We start from the raw sequence: 12774 nt of genomic DNA, 5'->3' as shown, positions 1-12774 counted from the left end.
AGTCGACCCCAGTGTTGCTGAACGGGACAATGCCATCTGCAAACCCTAGGCTCGGTCCTTGAAGGCTTTATTGAGCAGGACCCGGCACTTATGTCGTTGCTGCAAGATGTGCAGCAAATAGCTCACTCCTCTGCCACAACGTACAAGTGACTCCGGCAATGTCTTAGCAGGAAAGAGCTCTTCTCAAGGCAGGTTTTCTTAGCAATGTTGCAGACCTCATTGTAGGATTTTTGAAACTGTTCCAGCTCTCTGAACCTCCCTTCCACATTCTGTACGAAGAAATGGCACAGCTGACCAAAAAGCTGACGTAGCCATTTTGTGTGAATTGATGTGTATCGTGACCTGACAAGAGAAGAGCTGAAATCTGTTGACGTTGCATGCCCAATAAATTGGGAGGAAGTTGTTGACATAGGCGAGGACACGTCAAGGACTGCTCAACAGAAGAAAAGAAATTATTTAGGCTTGGCGCACGCAGTTTTTTTTTAACAAGTCTGCAAGTTACCTACTTTCAAAGTTCTCCCCTGACAATGGCGTCTTAAAAGAGCTCAAGTGCCTTCAGCTAAGCAGCAAGCAAGAAGAAAGTTCAGCTGTATCATTTAGATACTTGCCCCAGCAAGTTCTTGGGGTGATTGCATCCAAAGAAATCTCAGCTCTAATGGATGAATTTGTACTGATTTCATCCGAAGCGCTCTGCATTGATTGGTCTGAACGACTTGGATAACGCATGACAAGGTATCTTCAGCCTACAAAACAAAAATGGCGGCTCTAAATACCTTTTGGGTCACTGGATATGTGCCCGTGCCCAGTAGGTGTGTGCCGCCGCATGATCTTTGGCTTTGAGCGGCTCGTTCCCATGCATTGACACATACTTAGTTACTCAAGTTTGCGTCAAACACGTTTCTTGAAGCTCAGGGATCCAAATTGGCATCCAAGATGTTCATTGGAGACCCGCACAGACCGAGGGGCGCATACGCAGTGCTCCAAGTCGGCGTCAAAGAGTTTCGTCGAACACCGATACCTACCCAGTCTCGCATCTGCATGTGACCCATGTCGGCGTGAAAAAGGTTCGTTGAAGACCGGTACGTATGTACACATCGCCACACACTCGCTGACCCAAGTTGGTCCAATGGTTGGTTTCAAACCCTGTTACATCAGCACATCAGCCCAATGCGCTACCCATTCGAATACGGTCTACCCAGTGACCCCTGCAGGTAGGCAGGTAAAGAGTTAGATACAATCATAGATACATATATACAAATATAGACAACCCCAAAAAGTGCCTCCAGAGTGCCCTAAGAATGCAAACGCATTAATAAACAGTTGCCGCGTCCTCTATTCCACCATCGGGATCTCCCCCTTGGGAAGCAACCCAGTATAATGACCCTACACTCCCTCTTGTTACGATGTCATGATACATACATATACCCTCACTAAACCTTGACACATCGTTAAACCTGTAGACGAGTGCTTAGAATACTGGCGCAGTGCGGTTTAACAGTGTGTGACCCGTGGCCCGATGTTTAGTCCAAGTTGGCTGGAATGTGGCTAAAGCTAGGTGGGCATTGAAATAGCTGTGGTGCATGTTTCGCGAAGCAGAAGCAGCAAACCCCTCTGTGTCGGGACACCAGGCAAAAACAGTTAAAGGAGCGAAGGCCACCGAACTTCACGGGAAACTGTGGGCCCACGCGAGGTCCGTAGTGTAACACTACGCAGGAGCACGTCGTAGCGTAGACGTGTCGGTGATTAGCGGCACCGCGGACTCCGAGCCAATGTGCGTTTCCGCTCTGGTTTTCGAAACAAGCACGCGCAGGAACACCTTGGCGAACGCCTTGGGTGACGGTGAGTGGCGACACTGCGATTCCGAGCCAGATGCGCTTGTCGAGTATGGGTTCAAGACGACCGGCCCACAGGAGCAGCAGGGAGGCCCCCTGGCTGCCGGTGACTAGCGCCACCGTGGATGTACCGAGCTTAAGCCATGGCTGCTTCGAGAGAAGCGGTTACCCGCAGGGGCACCAAGTTGGAACTTGGGTGTCGGTGATTAGCGCCACCGCGGACTCCATGCCAATCTCGCTTGTCTTGACTCCAGACTCTATTCGGCGCAACCACAGGAGCACCTTAGGCGAAAGCCTCAAGGGTGTAGGTGATTGGCGCCACCGTGGTAACTCTGTAGCCAGATTATGTGCGCTTCGTTGCCAGAGTGGAAACGGCGCTCCGCAGGGGCACTCCGGTTAATCGCCGTTGGGTGTCGGTGAACTTTGGCGCCACCGCGGACTCCTAGCCATGGACCTTGCCTTGTCAGCCACGAGCTTAACAAGGCTCGATGTTACCCCCTACATGGTCTGCCCAGCTCCATTTTTTCCTCTTTAAGTCAACTAGAATATCGGCGATCCCCTTTTGACCACTGATCGTTCTTTGCGCGATCCTTAATTTGTTCTCGAACTTCTCTGTTAACGTCGAAGTTTCTGATCCATATCTAGCACTGGTAGATATGGGGCACTTTTCAACGACAGTGGTAACCTTCCAGTGGGGATGCGGCAATGCCTGCCGTATGCACTCCAGCCCATTTTAGGGGCGAAGCTCCTTAGGGCGTGGGTCTATCCTTCCTCCGATGTAGTATGTAGCCACCTGTAGTTTTATGAAGTGTTCACTAGATGGCGTAAGTGTCGATATTTCTATATATAAGTGTATATAATGTCACTAGATGGCGCTAGTTTTTTGTATAGTTGATGAGAAAACCTACAATGTAGTGCGGCGGGTTACCGCTAGGGGTGTTATAATAAATGGTGCTCGCTCTTGGCGCGCTTTCTCTTTCGCTCGGAGTCGCCGGATGGAAGACAAGGCTGTGGAGCGGAGAGCGCGGAAGGCGGCGGCGGCGTGCTACAATGCAGTGCGACGGGTTACCGCTAGGGGGTGTTATAATAAATGGTGCTCGCTCTTGGCGCGCTTTCTCTTTCGCTCGGAGTCGCCGGATGTAAGACAAGGCTGCGGAGCGGAGAGCACGGAAGGCGGCGGCGGCGCGCGCTCGCAGGCAGAATCCCGCGGTGAGAGCCCGCGAGGCCGCGGCTTGACGACAGGCAGCGCGGCGGCGCCGCGAAGACCCCGTAGTGCGACAACGAGAGGCAGAAGCAACACGGCTGCGGCGCGAAGACTCAGGCGTTCGCGAACGCGAAGCAGCGGCGTTATCCAACCGTTATCTCTTCATTTCACGGACCACAAAGCCGTGGTAATGAAGGGACTCCGCAAACCAAGCATCTAAGAAGAAGCGTCTAAGAAAATAAAACGTATTATACACACACTGTTTCTCACGTGTTTACTTGATCATATACTGGGCGAATTACTCGGAGTATTCACGGTTTACCGATGATCCCTCCGGAGCTTCGCCCCATCATCATCATTCACCTCGTGGATATGCTGTGATTTTTTTATTCTTCTGTAAGTTTCTCATGATGAAGATCACATGTGATCAATTGACCTAGATAAACGTACTCCTGTACAGACTGTAGAGGCTGACTGGCGATCCTGAATTCTTGTTTCTTTGCCAGGTTATTGAACATTATCTTTGTATTCTGCATATTAATGTTCAACTCCACTCTAATACTTTCTCGGTTAACGTCCTCAGTCAGTTGTTGTAATTCTTCCCCATTGTTGCTGAATAGGACAATGTCGTCTGCAAACCCGTTGATTCTCACTCCTAAGCCTTCCCAGTCTAATAGCTTGAATGCTTGTTCTAAGCATGCAGTGAATAGCATAGAAGAGATCGTCTCCTTGCCTGACCCTTCCTGAGAGGTAACTTTCTACTTCTCTTGTGGAGAACCAAGGTAGCTGTGGAATCATTGTAGATGTTCCCCAAGATATTCACGTATGTCTTCAGTATTCCTTTATTACGCAATGTCTCTATGACTGTTAGTATTTCTTCTGAATCGAGTGCCTTCTCATAATTTATGAAAAGCACATAGAGAGGTTGATTGTACTACGCAGCTTTCTCAGTTACCGGATTCATGGCATGGATATGATCCATTGTAAGATATCCGCCCTTAAACCAGCCTAGCCGTTCTCTTGGTTGATAAAAGTCAAGTGTTGCCCTGATTCTACTGGAAATTATCTTGGTGAATATTTTATACAATACAGAAAGCAAGGCAATGGGCCTGTAATTCAATTCTTTAACGTTTTCCTCTTAATGGATTCGTATAATGTTAGCATTCTTCCAGCTCCCTGGTGCACTTGAAGTCGTCAGAAATTGCGTATAAACGGCCGCAAGCTTTTCAAGCACATCTCCTCCACGCAGATATGCTTCGACAGACAGAGGAACCGCATGCACATCAGCGCTTTTAGATAATGCCTTGATGCCCAGTGGAACGACTCACCGCAAGACGACAGCCTACCATCCACAAACCAACGGACTCACACAACGCCTAAACAAAACTTGCATGCTTGCCATGTATGTGAATGTCGAACGCAAAAAAATGTCACAGTTTCGCCCTAAGAGCGAAGCAATGCATGCGATAGCAACACGGCAATGTCATACGAAGTAAGGTGAGCGGTTTTGGTAGCAATATGAATTGTAGTAAACATGAGCTGATTAAGTAAGCAGGTGTGCTGCGGCGTAAGTAGACCAACATGAAGAGAGACTCGATGACCACGAGAAGGCGCGTGTGAAACGGTGGCAGTAGCGCACCCAGGATCTCTGCCAGGGGGGGAGGGGGTTGACAGTTTGCCAATACCATCTAAACAGCACTAATTTCGATTTCTTCACGGGAAATTGTCAAAAAAATGCGCTTTTTGCGAGTGTGCAGACGATTGCGCGTCTTACACCTTAGTTGCAGCACTCAAATGCGTAAGGAAAGAAAGGGGGTTAAACAAAAGGGGGGGTTAAGTCGGCTTCAGGGGGGGGGGGGGGTTACAACCCCCGCATCCCCCCCCCCCCCCCCCCTGTCGGTGCGCCGCTGAACGGAGGTGTTGATGAGAAGCGCTTCCCGTGAGCTGCGCGTGCGAAGGGACACACCTGTAGCGCTGCGCTGCCGATCCGGGCAGCATTGCATGTGTAGCGTGCGTTGGAAAATGTGGCCCGACTATTACTAACTGAATGAACAAGCGTGGTGTGAGCGCGCACAAGCAAACATGAATAAATCACACTGAATGACTGCAGACAACGACTGTCAAAACGCTGGCAGCAAGCGCATACGCCGCAGCGGGCGAAGGTACGTGCGGTCTATCGCTTCAACGGAAACTGAGCGGCGAATGCACAGCGCAAACAAAGGTCAGAGCCGTGTGGAGACAGACAGTGCGGGCGAGCGACGAGCGCGGTTGTTGGCAGAGTAGAAGTGCGCCACCCCCCCCCCCCCCCGCTCCCTCCGGCGCTGGCTTCCCGCTTCCTTGCTTGCGCGTGGGAGATTGAGTGGAAAGTTCCCCTTGCGCCCGGTTGCAAGATAGGCCTTTGGTGCCGAAGCGCAGCGTCGCCCCGCCTCCCTCCCATACCCCCACGGCCTTTCGCGCGACGGTCGCGTTTGCTTTCCGCCGTGCGTGGCTCTCCGTGATAGCGCGTGTCCCCCGCACGCTTCCGCTCGGGCATACGGCGCGCGGCGAAGATTTTATCTATACGGAACCTCACGGCGACGGCGACGACGACGGTGACACCGACGGCAGACATCCGGTTGAAGTGTCCATATAATTGCTATCGCAATAACATTGAGAAGAGATCCTGCATTATACTGGATGTTCAAAATTAAGCTTTACGGAGTTTTTAAAAATCGCCTGTGGCAGGTAGCATAATTCTCATCGTTGAGCTGGGTTATTCGAAGAGGCGGAAATCGAAATCGAAACACATATCGAAACGAGAAATCAAAACATATTAATCTAATTAACAAAAATTCACTAATTAACTTCTTAGGTCATTACTTTACGGCACATATTGCATTTTAACTTAAAAGTAACTTTAATGTAATTAAAAAGTAATTAAAAAGTCCCACAGAGCTCCTATTGCACGAGGTGCCGCCAGCACCGGCCTGAAGTTGTACACGTGCGAAACCGTATACGTCAGCCGGAGTGACTGTACGAGTTACCTTCCACCAGTGATCTTATCTAGCATCGGGGCGATCCTTCTTTTTACAGGGAGGCAAATGCCACGTCTCTTCTATGTCGATGACGAATGCAACGATGGGAGCTTTAGTATAGACTTCGTCTCGTGCGTCGGCCTAACGGAGATTAGAAGACGACGAGGACGTCTCTACTCTAGATTACTAAAACAAGTTGTTTTTGTAATACGTGTCTTCATCTTCTCTCTCTCTCTCACACACACACACACACACACACACACACACACGCACACGCACACGCACGCACACGCACGCACACACGCACGCACACACACACACACACACACACACGCACACGCACACGCACATGCACACGCACACACGCACACGAGCTGCTCATGTATGCGTGGGAGCCCCCTTCGCGCGAAGGGAGAATTTAGTTAAGCACCGGTTTATTCATTAAGCACCACGCTTAATGAATTTCTGATGATGCGTGACGGCTTGTGCTGCTGAGGCTTTTTTCCTAAAACTATTTTACGCTTTCCCTCAGACAGAAATCGTGTCGACGTAGAATAATTTCTAACACTTTGACTGCACACTTTGCAAGACCATTTGCCATCGTTACTGCATTACCGAGAGGAGAACAGCCTCTCGGTATTGCGGTAATGAGACTATGCGCGGCACCAGGGAAAGCCATGTGTTGTGTTTCCAGAACAAAAAAAAAAAAAAAAAACTACGCGCATAAAATACCGTAGTTATTCGAATATAAGTGGACCCTTTTATTATTATTTTTTTTCGGAAGCAGTTGCCCCAAATGAGCTATCGACCTATATTCGTGAACAAAGCTAGCAGAAGTACCGAGCTAGCGAAGTACCTCCGTCACTCCCGCCGTAAAAGCTAGTCATCAGATTATTCAAACTGGCTTTCAGAAATGCTGCAAATCCAACGCACTTGACTGCACTGAACTTAACGACGTTGTTTGGTGTGCCGAGGACGCTTGCGAAGCATCCGACGAGGACTTCTCGGACATTTCCGATGTGAATTCAGCTTGTAGCATTGACAACCCAGATTTAGTAGCCGATATTACGGTAAATAAAGGTATGTCACGTTCAAAGTTCTTTCGTGTTTTTCTTTCTTTTCTTAAAAGGTATGGGTCTACCTATATTCGAATTATTCATCATTTCTCAGCAAGTTCAATACATAGGGGTTGGCCTATCTTCGAGTGATTACGGTGGTTAACAATCGCATTCCGTGCATTCCTGGCCCACGAGCTGGCGAACATGAGGCGCGGTGGCATTGGCGAAGGCTGTCGCCTGCGTCATTTGCGGTAATGAACGCTCTGTTGTACTTTTCTTCCCTAACACAGACGTGGCGGGCGGCTTCGCAGCAGCTCCTCTTCAGCATGGGACTGTCTCTGGGCGTGCTCACTTGCCACGGCAGCTACAAGCCCTTCGAGTGGCCGCTCTCAATGTGAGCAGCAGACGGCACGCGATTGGACGCGGAATGGCCCTGACCTTATGACGTCACTCAGCTGGTTCTGCCACGCGCGCAGGAACATCGTGCAGCTGATCGGGGCCGACTTCTGCTTCAGCTTCTTCGCCGGCTGCATGGTGTTCGCGCTGCACGGGCACGCCACCGTGCTGTACGGCCTGGAGATCGACGACCTGGTCACTTCGGGTGCGTAGTTCTGCGGAGGAAAGTGGCCTTTACGGTACACGTGTCACGTGGGCCCGCTCTGCGCATGCTCTGCCCGCCCAGATAGGTGTCGCCTATAGCTACGGAGATGCGCCTCTGCTGTAAACCCGTATATAAGGTTTTCCCCTTTGACTTCTCCAGTACGTGTGCTATTGATGCGTTCGCATTAGGAGTGTCGAAGTGAAAGAAAAAAAAAAGTGTTTGAAATGTGAGAAGCCGGTCACGTGGTAGAGGTAGATAAAGGATAGAGAGGGGATAGGAGAGCTTAGAATAATGTATGTATGTATGTATGTATGTATGTATGTATGTATGTATGTATGTATGTATGTATGTATGTATGTATGTATGTATGTATGTATGTATGTATGTATGTATGTATGTATGTATGTGTGTGTGTGTGTGTATGTGTGTGTGTGTGTGTGTGTATGTGTGTGTGTGTGTGTGTGTGTGTGTGTGTGTGTGTGTGTGTGTGTGTGTGTGTGTGTGTGTGTGTGTGTGTGTGTGTATGTATGTATGTATGTTGTATGTATGTATGTTATGTATGTATACATGTTAATCTTTCACCGGTGGCCGCTTTCCACCGGCTAACAAATGTTAAACGTTATCGCTCGGCGCAGGACACGCCTGTATCGGAAGTTTCTAGAACGTTATCGATGCTTCATTCCGTTGCCTATTTTCACCGACGCTTATGTTATCTGATTGTATGACCGACGCGAATTGCCTAGAACTTTCTGGAAGATCCGCGGGCATCAGGGATTAATCTGGAACCTTCGATGACTCAGGTATAAAAGCCGACGCGTTTCACCGTGGATCAGATTTCGACGACCGCCGACTGTGTTCGCCGCTTTCGTTGTGCTTCGAGTGTAGCTTGCTTTTGTGGGCACAGGTTCGCCCAATAAAGAATTAGTTTCGTCATACACAGTTTTATGACTGTTTACTTCAGCGTCACTACTACGTGACAGTATGTATGTATGTATGTATGTATGTATGTATGTATGTATGTATGTATGTATGTATGTATGTATGTATGTATGTATGTATGTCAGCAGACCCCCTTCAGATACACTATAGGTCTGCTCCGTGTATCTGAAGGTGGTCTGCTCCGGACCACCGCCAGTTGCACTTCGCTCCTCGAAGAGGCAGGACGTGCGTCGAGTGAGCTCCTGAACCACGCTTTCCCAATGGGGTAACGCGGTTTAAATCACATATCCGGGACCTGAAAGAGGTGCGACATAATGCGAACCAATTCCTCTCGCTTTTATGGCTAAATCACCACTGCATTTTTCTTTTCATATGTTTCACCACCGCCGCCTGGCACGGAGGGTTCCTGCCAAGGAAAGCGTGGCGCAAGAGGCGGGAGGAAAGGGGGCGGGGGAGGGGGACTAGGAAGGGGCCGCTTTAGCGATCGCATGACCAATGAATCATGGCACGTTGTTACTGCGAATTCGTTTTGTTGTAAAATATTCATTTGCAAGTTATACTGAAGTTCACGCTCATGTAGGGCGTGGAATACGCAGAGCGGTCCCACGTGGCACGTACTGTAAAGATCACCTCCCTTCCCGTCCTACGGAGGCGCCCTTGTAATCCTACAGCACCTTTGTTTGTAACAGCGAAGCTGTTTAAGCCAGCCGTAATTTGTGGTCCGTATGAAGAAACTATCATCATCCGCAATGAATAAAGAAATCTTTCTTGTCGAGGCGGGAGTCGAACCCAAGGCGAGCTTCCTAATCCCTATGCTATACAGCCACGCTTGTAGAACATGCATTTATGCGAACCATATGATTGCGTTCGAGTGTCGTCGTCTTCTTTCAGCTGCCGCGTTCGCACGTGCTCGTGCCAATGCCTTACGAGGTGTAGAAGAGATTTTGCGCGCTATGCTCGGGAAAATAAGAGCGAGAGAAAGAGAGACGCATTCTCGGAGCGGATCTGCTGGAACGCGTTGTCGGCATTGCAACGCGGTGTCGGTGTTGCAAGCTGCGCTATCGACCGAAAGCTTGCACTAGGCCGCGAAAAACTCAAGACACAGCGAATCTGGCCGATTGATTGCGTCATAATAAGCTAATAGATGCCTAGCATAACCAAGCTCAACTCAGGCGCAGCCAAGGCCGAACCTAGCTACTACCAAGTTCAACCTAGCAACATGAGTATAGGCCTAGCTACAACCAAGTTTATACCTCGACATAGCCGAATTCAACCTATCTACAACCAAGAGACGCAATCAAATTCGCTGTCTTGAGCTTTGCGCGGCCTAGTGCAAGCTTTCGTCCTTTTTCAATGGCGTCAGGATGAGCGCCTCGTTTCTTTCTGAGCGGTCCCAGTACTTTGACCCAAACACAGCAGTCTGCGTACTCAAGCTTATCCTAAATATATAGCGCAAAATGCTGCTGCAGACACTCGCAAAACGGACAAGCACGAGCATCAATACGCGTGCTACTGGAGCTCATGCACCCCGGCTCCTCCTGAGACAGATTCTAGGCAAGAAAGACAACGTGGCTCGGTTGGCTTCGGAGCCATTTCTTTATCAAGATGAAACGGTTGTATTAAATGCGTAAACATTTCGATGCCTATACCCAGTGAGGAAACTCGTCCTTCACGTAAGACGATCGCTTTCAATATAGGGCCTGCAGCAGCGAGCGAATTGGCCTTCGTGCTACCTCTCCCTTCAACGCGAACTAAGCGGGGAGAACACAGCGCACACGAAGCTATCAGCACTCGGTGCACTCTGTCCCCATCGCAGATCGCTTTCAAGATATGGGCCGCGCGGCCGCGCCATACGCAGCCGCCGCCGGAGTACGGTTTATCACGGTTCATAATGGTTCGACGCGGATGGACGCTAAAGAGTGATAACGACTTATAATGGTCGGAACGTCATCAGGGAACCTGGCGCCGCCACTTGCAGTAGTTTGCTTGCGTCATCAATTCACCTTGCGCCGCCGTCCGCAGCAGTTCTTGTCGCCGCAGCTGCGCCGTCGTTTATACTGGTCGGATCAGGTTTGATAACATTGATAATGACACCGGGCTGCGTGCTGGAGATGAGCAAGTGGCACAATGCTTACGCATACTTTCTTTGACCTTTGACAACTCCCAGAGAAGTTCCTGCGTGAGTTTTTTTTTTTTTTTTTTTTTTGCATCAGCGAGACGTCCACAAATTTGCGCACAGTCTCGTATGATTTCATGGAAGCTGCCCCTTGCGCGATATTTTTTTTTTCTTTTGGCGTGGTTCGTGTATTTCGTATACCGACGCGAGGAGGTAACGAGGCGCATGCACTGCAAGAAGCATATGTATCGGTTTGGCGGTCCTCTGTTATTAAAGATTACTTGGTAGCGCTCGTGTTTGTACGGTTCGTGTTCGTCTCAATACTTTGCGCTAACATGCCCTATAGAAGATCTGAAAGTTTGGCGATTGCGCTGACCAGAGTTCGAGGTCGCTGGGTCGATCCCAACATTGACCAGAGTTCGAGGTCGCTGGGTCGATCCCAACATTGACGGCTGCATTTCGGTGGGGGCGAAATGAAAAAAAAAAAATGCTGGTGTACTTCGATTGAACTGCGCGTTAACTCCAGGTGATTCATACTTAATCCGGATTCACCTCATAATCCGGAATACCTCATAATCAGATCGTGGTTTTGGCACGTCTATAGGACCCCAGAAAAAAATATATTCATGGATAAGGTTGGTACATTTGGTACTGTATCATATTCCTTGGGTTTTCACGAGGCTCGCACACGGACAAGAAGCACATTTTAAAGAAGCCAGGAGCAGGAAAGTAGCCCATCGGGTGTGCGGATACTTAAAAAAACCTTTAAATAACGAAACGAATACATTCGAAAAAATTCCAATAACTAATGAAACACACTTCTATGCGATTCGGTACTCGATTCGATTAGTTAAAATTTGAGGCATCGAATGCTAATCGATTAGTTTTTTTAATAATCAGCACTGACCACCACGCACTCGAAAAACGAAAAGAACTAAAACAGTGAGATGTTCTTTTTTTCATTTATGGACTATAATCTATAACAATTAGCCAAATATTCAATGCCACAGTTGGTACAGCATTTACCTCGGGGCGACGTTATGCGCTCGTGGGACACCGATACCCAAGTGCCATCAATGTGATAATATAATCATATGCTTAAAGGCTTGATTTACCTATCGCATATTCAGTCGTGCAGCTTTCCGTTGACGTTGCTCTCAGTGGTACACCCTGGTATACTCTGGCTGATCTCGTAAAGCTGTCATTTTGTTAAGTAAACGTTTTGTTTAATTTTAATAGCTGTCTTTTATTTAAGAGACGGAAGGGAAGCTACCCTAGAAAACTATAGTAATTGTCATAGAGGAGCTTATTTCAGTGCATAGTGTTCCGATATTCGTTGGTTGTAATGGGAACTTAGGAAGGCTTCAAAAAATGTTGCGAAACTACATTGCATTCAAAGAAGTTGTCTTAATATTCGAGAACTATCCGAATAGTATTTCATTCCTATTCGTATTATATTAGGTATAACTATTTGATTTCAATTCGATTACGTTTCAACATTACTATTCGCACACCTCTAAATAGCAGCCTTCCTGCCTTAACATCTCACACAACCCACAAAGTGAACATGCCATAGTTTATTTTTTTTCCTTTATTTCGAAAGGGTGAATCGTCTGATATCTATGCATAATGTTATTTGCAATGAATTTCAGCAGGCAATCTATGGTGTGAACCTTATTTTCACAGATGGTAGTCAAGTGGGCGGCTTGTCTAGTGACAATACCTCACTTGCCTTTGATGTGTGCCCGGCCGGTTGTCCACCAGGCGGCGTTCGTGGAGATAAGAATCTTCATAAATACCCTAGCAAATATTCGCAACAGGACGGAACATGTGTCTGCTTCAGCAAAAATCTGTAGAAAACTCGGCACGTCCTAATGTAATGCGAAGCTGCGAGACCCGTAGCTAACGTGCACCTTCCAGAAGCTCTGCGATTCAAAGCGGATGGAAACATTTATAGATTAGGTTAGGTCAGCAGTCTCGATAGGCAAGAGACAGTTTGAGTATCGGCGA

The 12774-nt window shown here is 48.4% G+C and overlaps 1 protein-coding gene across 1 annotated transcript in view; it reads left to right on the top strand.

The window, feature by feature from the left end:
• Positions 1-12774, top strand: part of LOC119450679 (sodium- and chloride-dependent creatine transporter 1-like) — a 46978-nt gene that overhangs the window by 23088 nt on the left and 11116 nt on the right. Inside the window, exons 5-6 of the mRNA XM_037714191.2 lie at positions 7399-7502; positions 7585-7709. Coding sequence (XP_037570119.2) covers positions 7399-7502; positions 7585-7709 — 229 coding nt within the window. The remainder of the gene's footprint in view (positions 1-7398; positions 7503-7584; positions 7710-12774) is intronic.

This window comes from Dermacentor silvarum, chromosome 4 (genome assembly GCF_013339745.2).
Source record: "Dermacentor silvarum isolate Dsil-2018 chromosome 4, BIME_Dsil_1.4, whole genome shotgun sequence".
NCBI lineage: Eukaryota > Metazoa > Arthropoda > Arachnida > Ixodida > Ixodidae > Dermacentor > Dermacentor silvarum.
The sequence above is the reverse complement of the archived record's forward strand: the minus strand, read 5'-3'. Positions and strand labels throughout refer to the sequence as shown.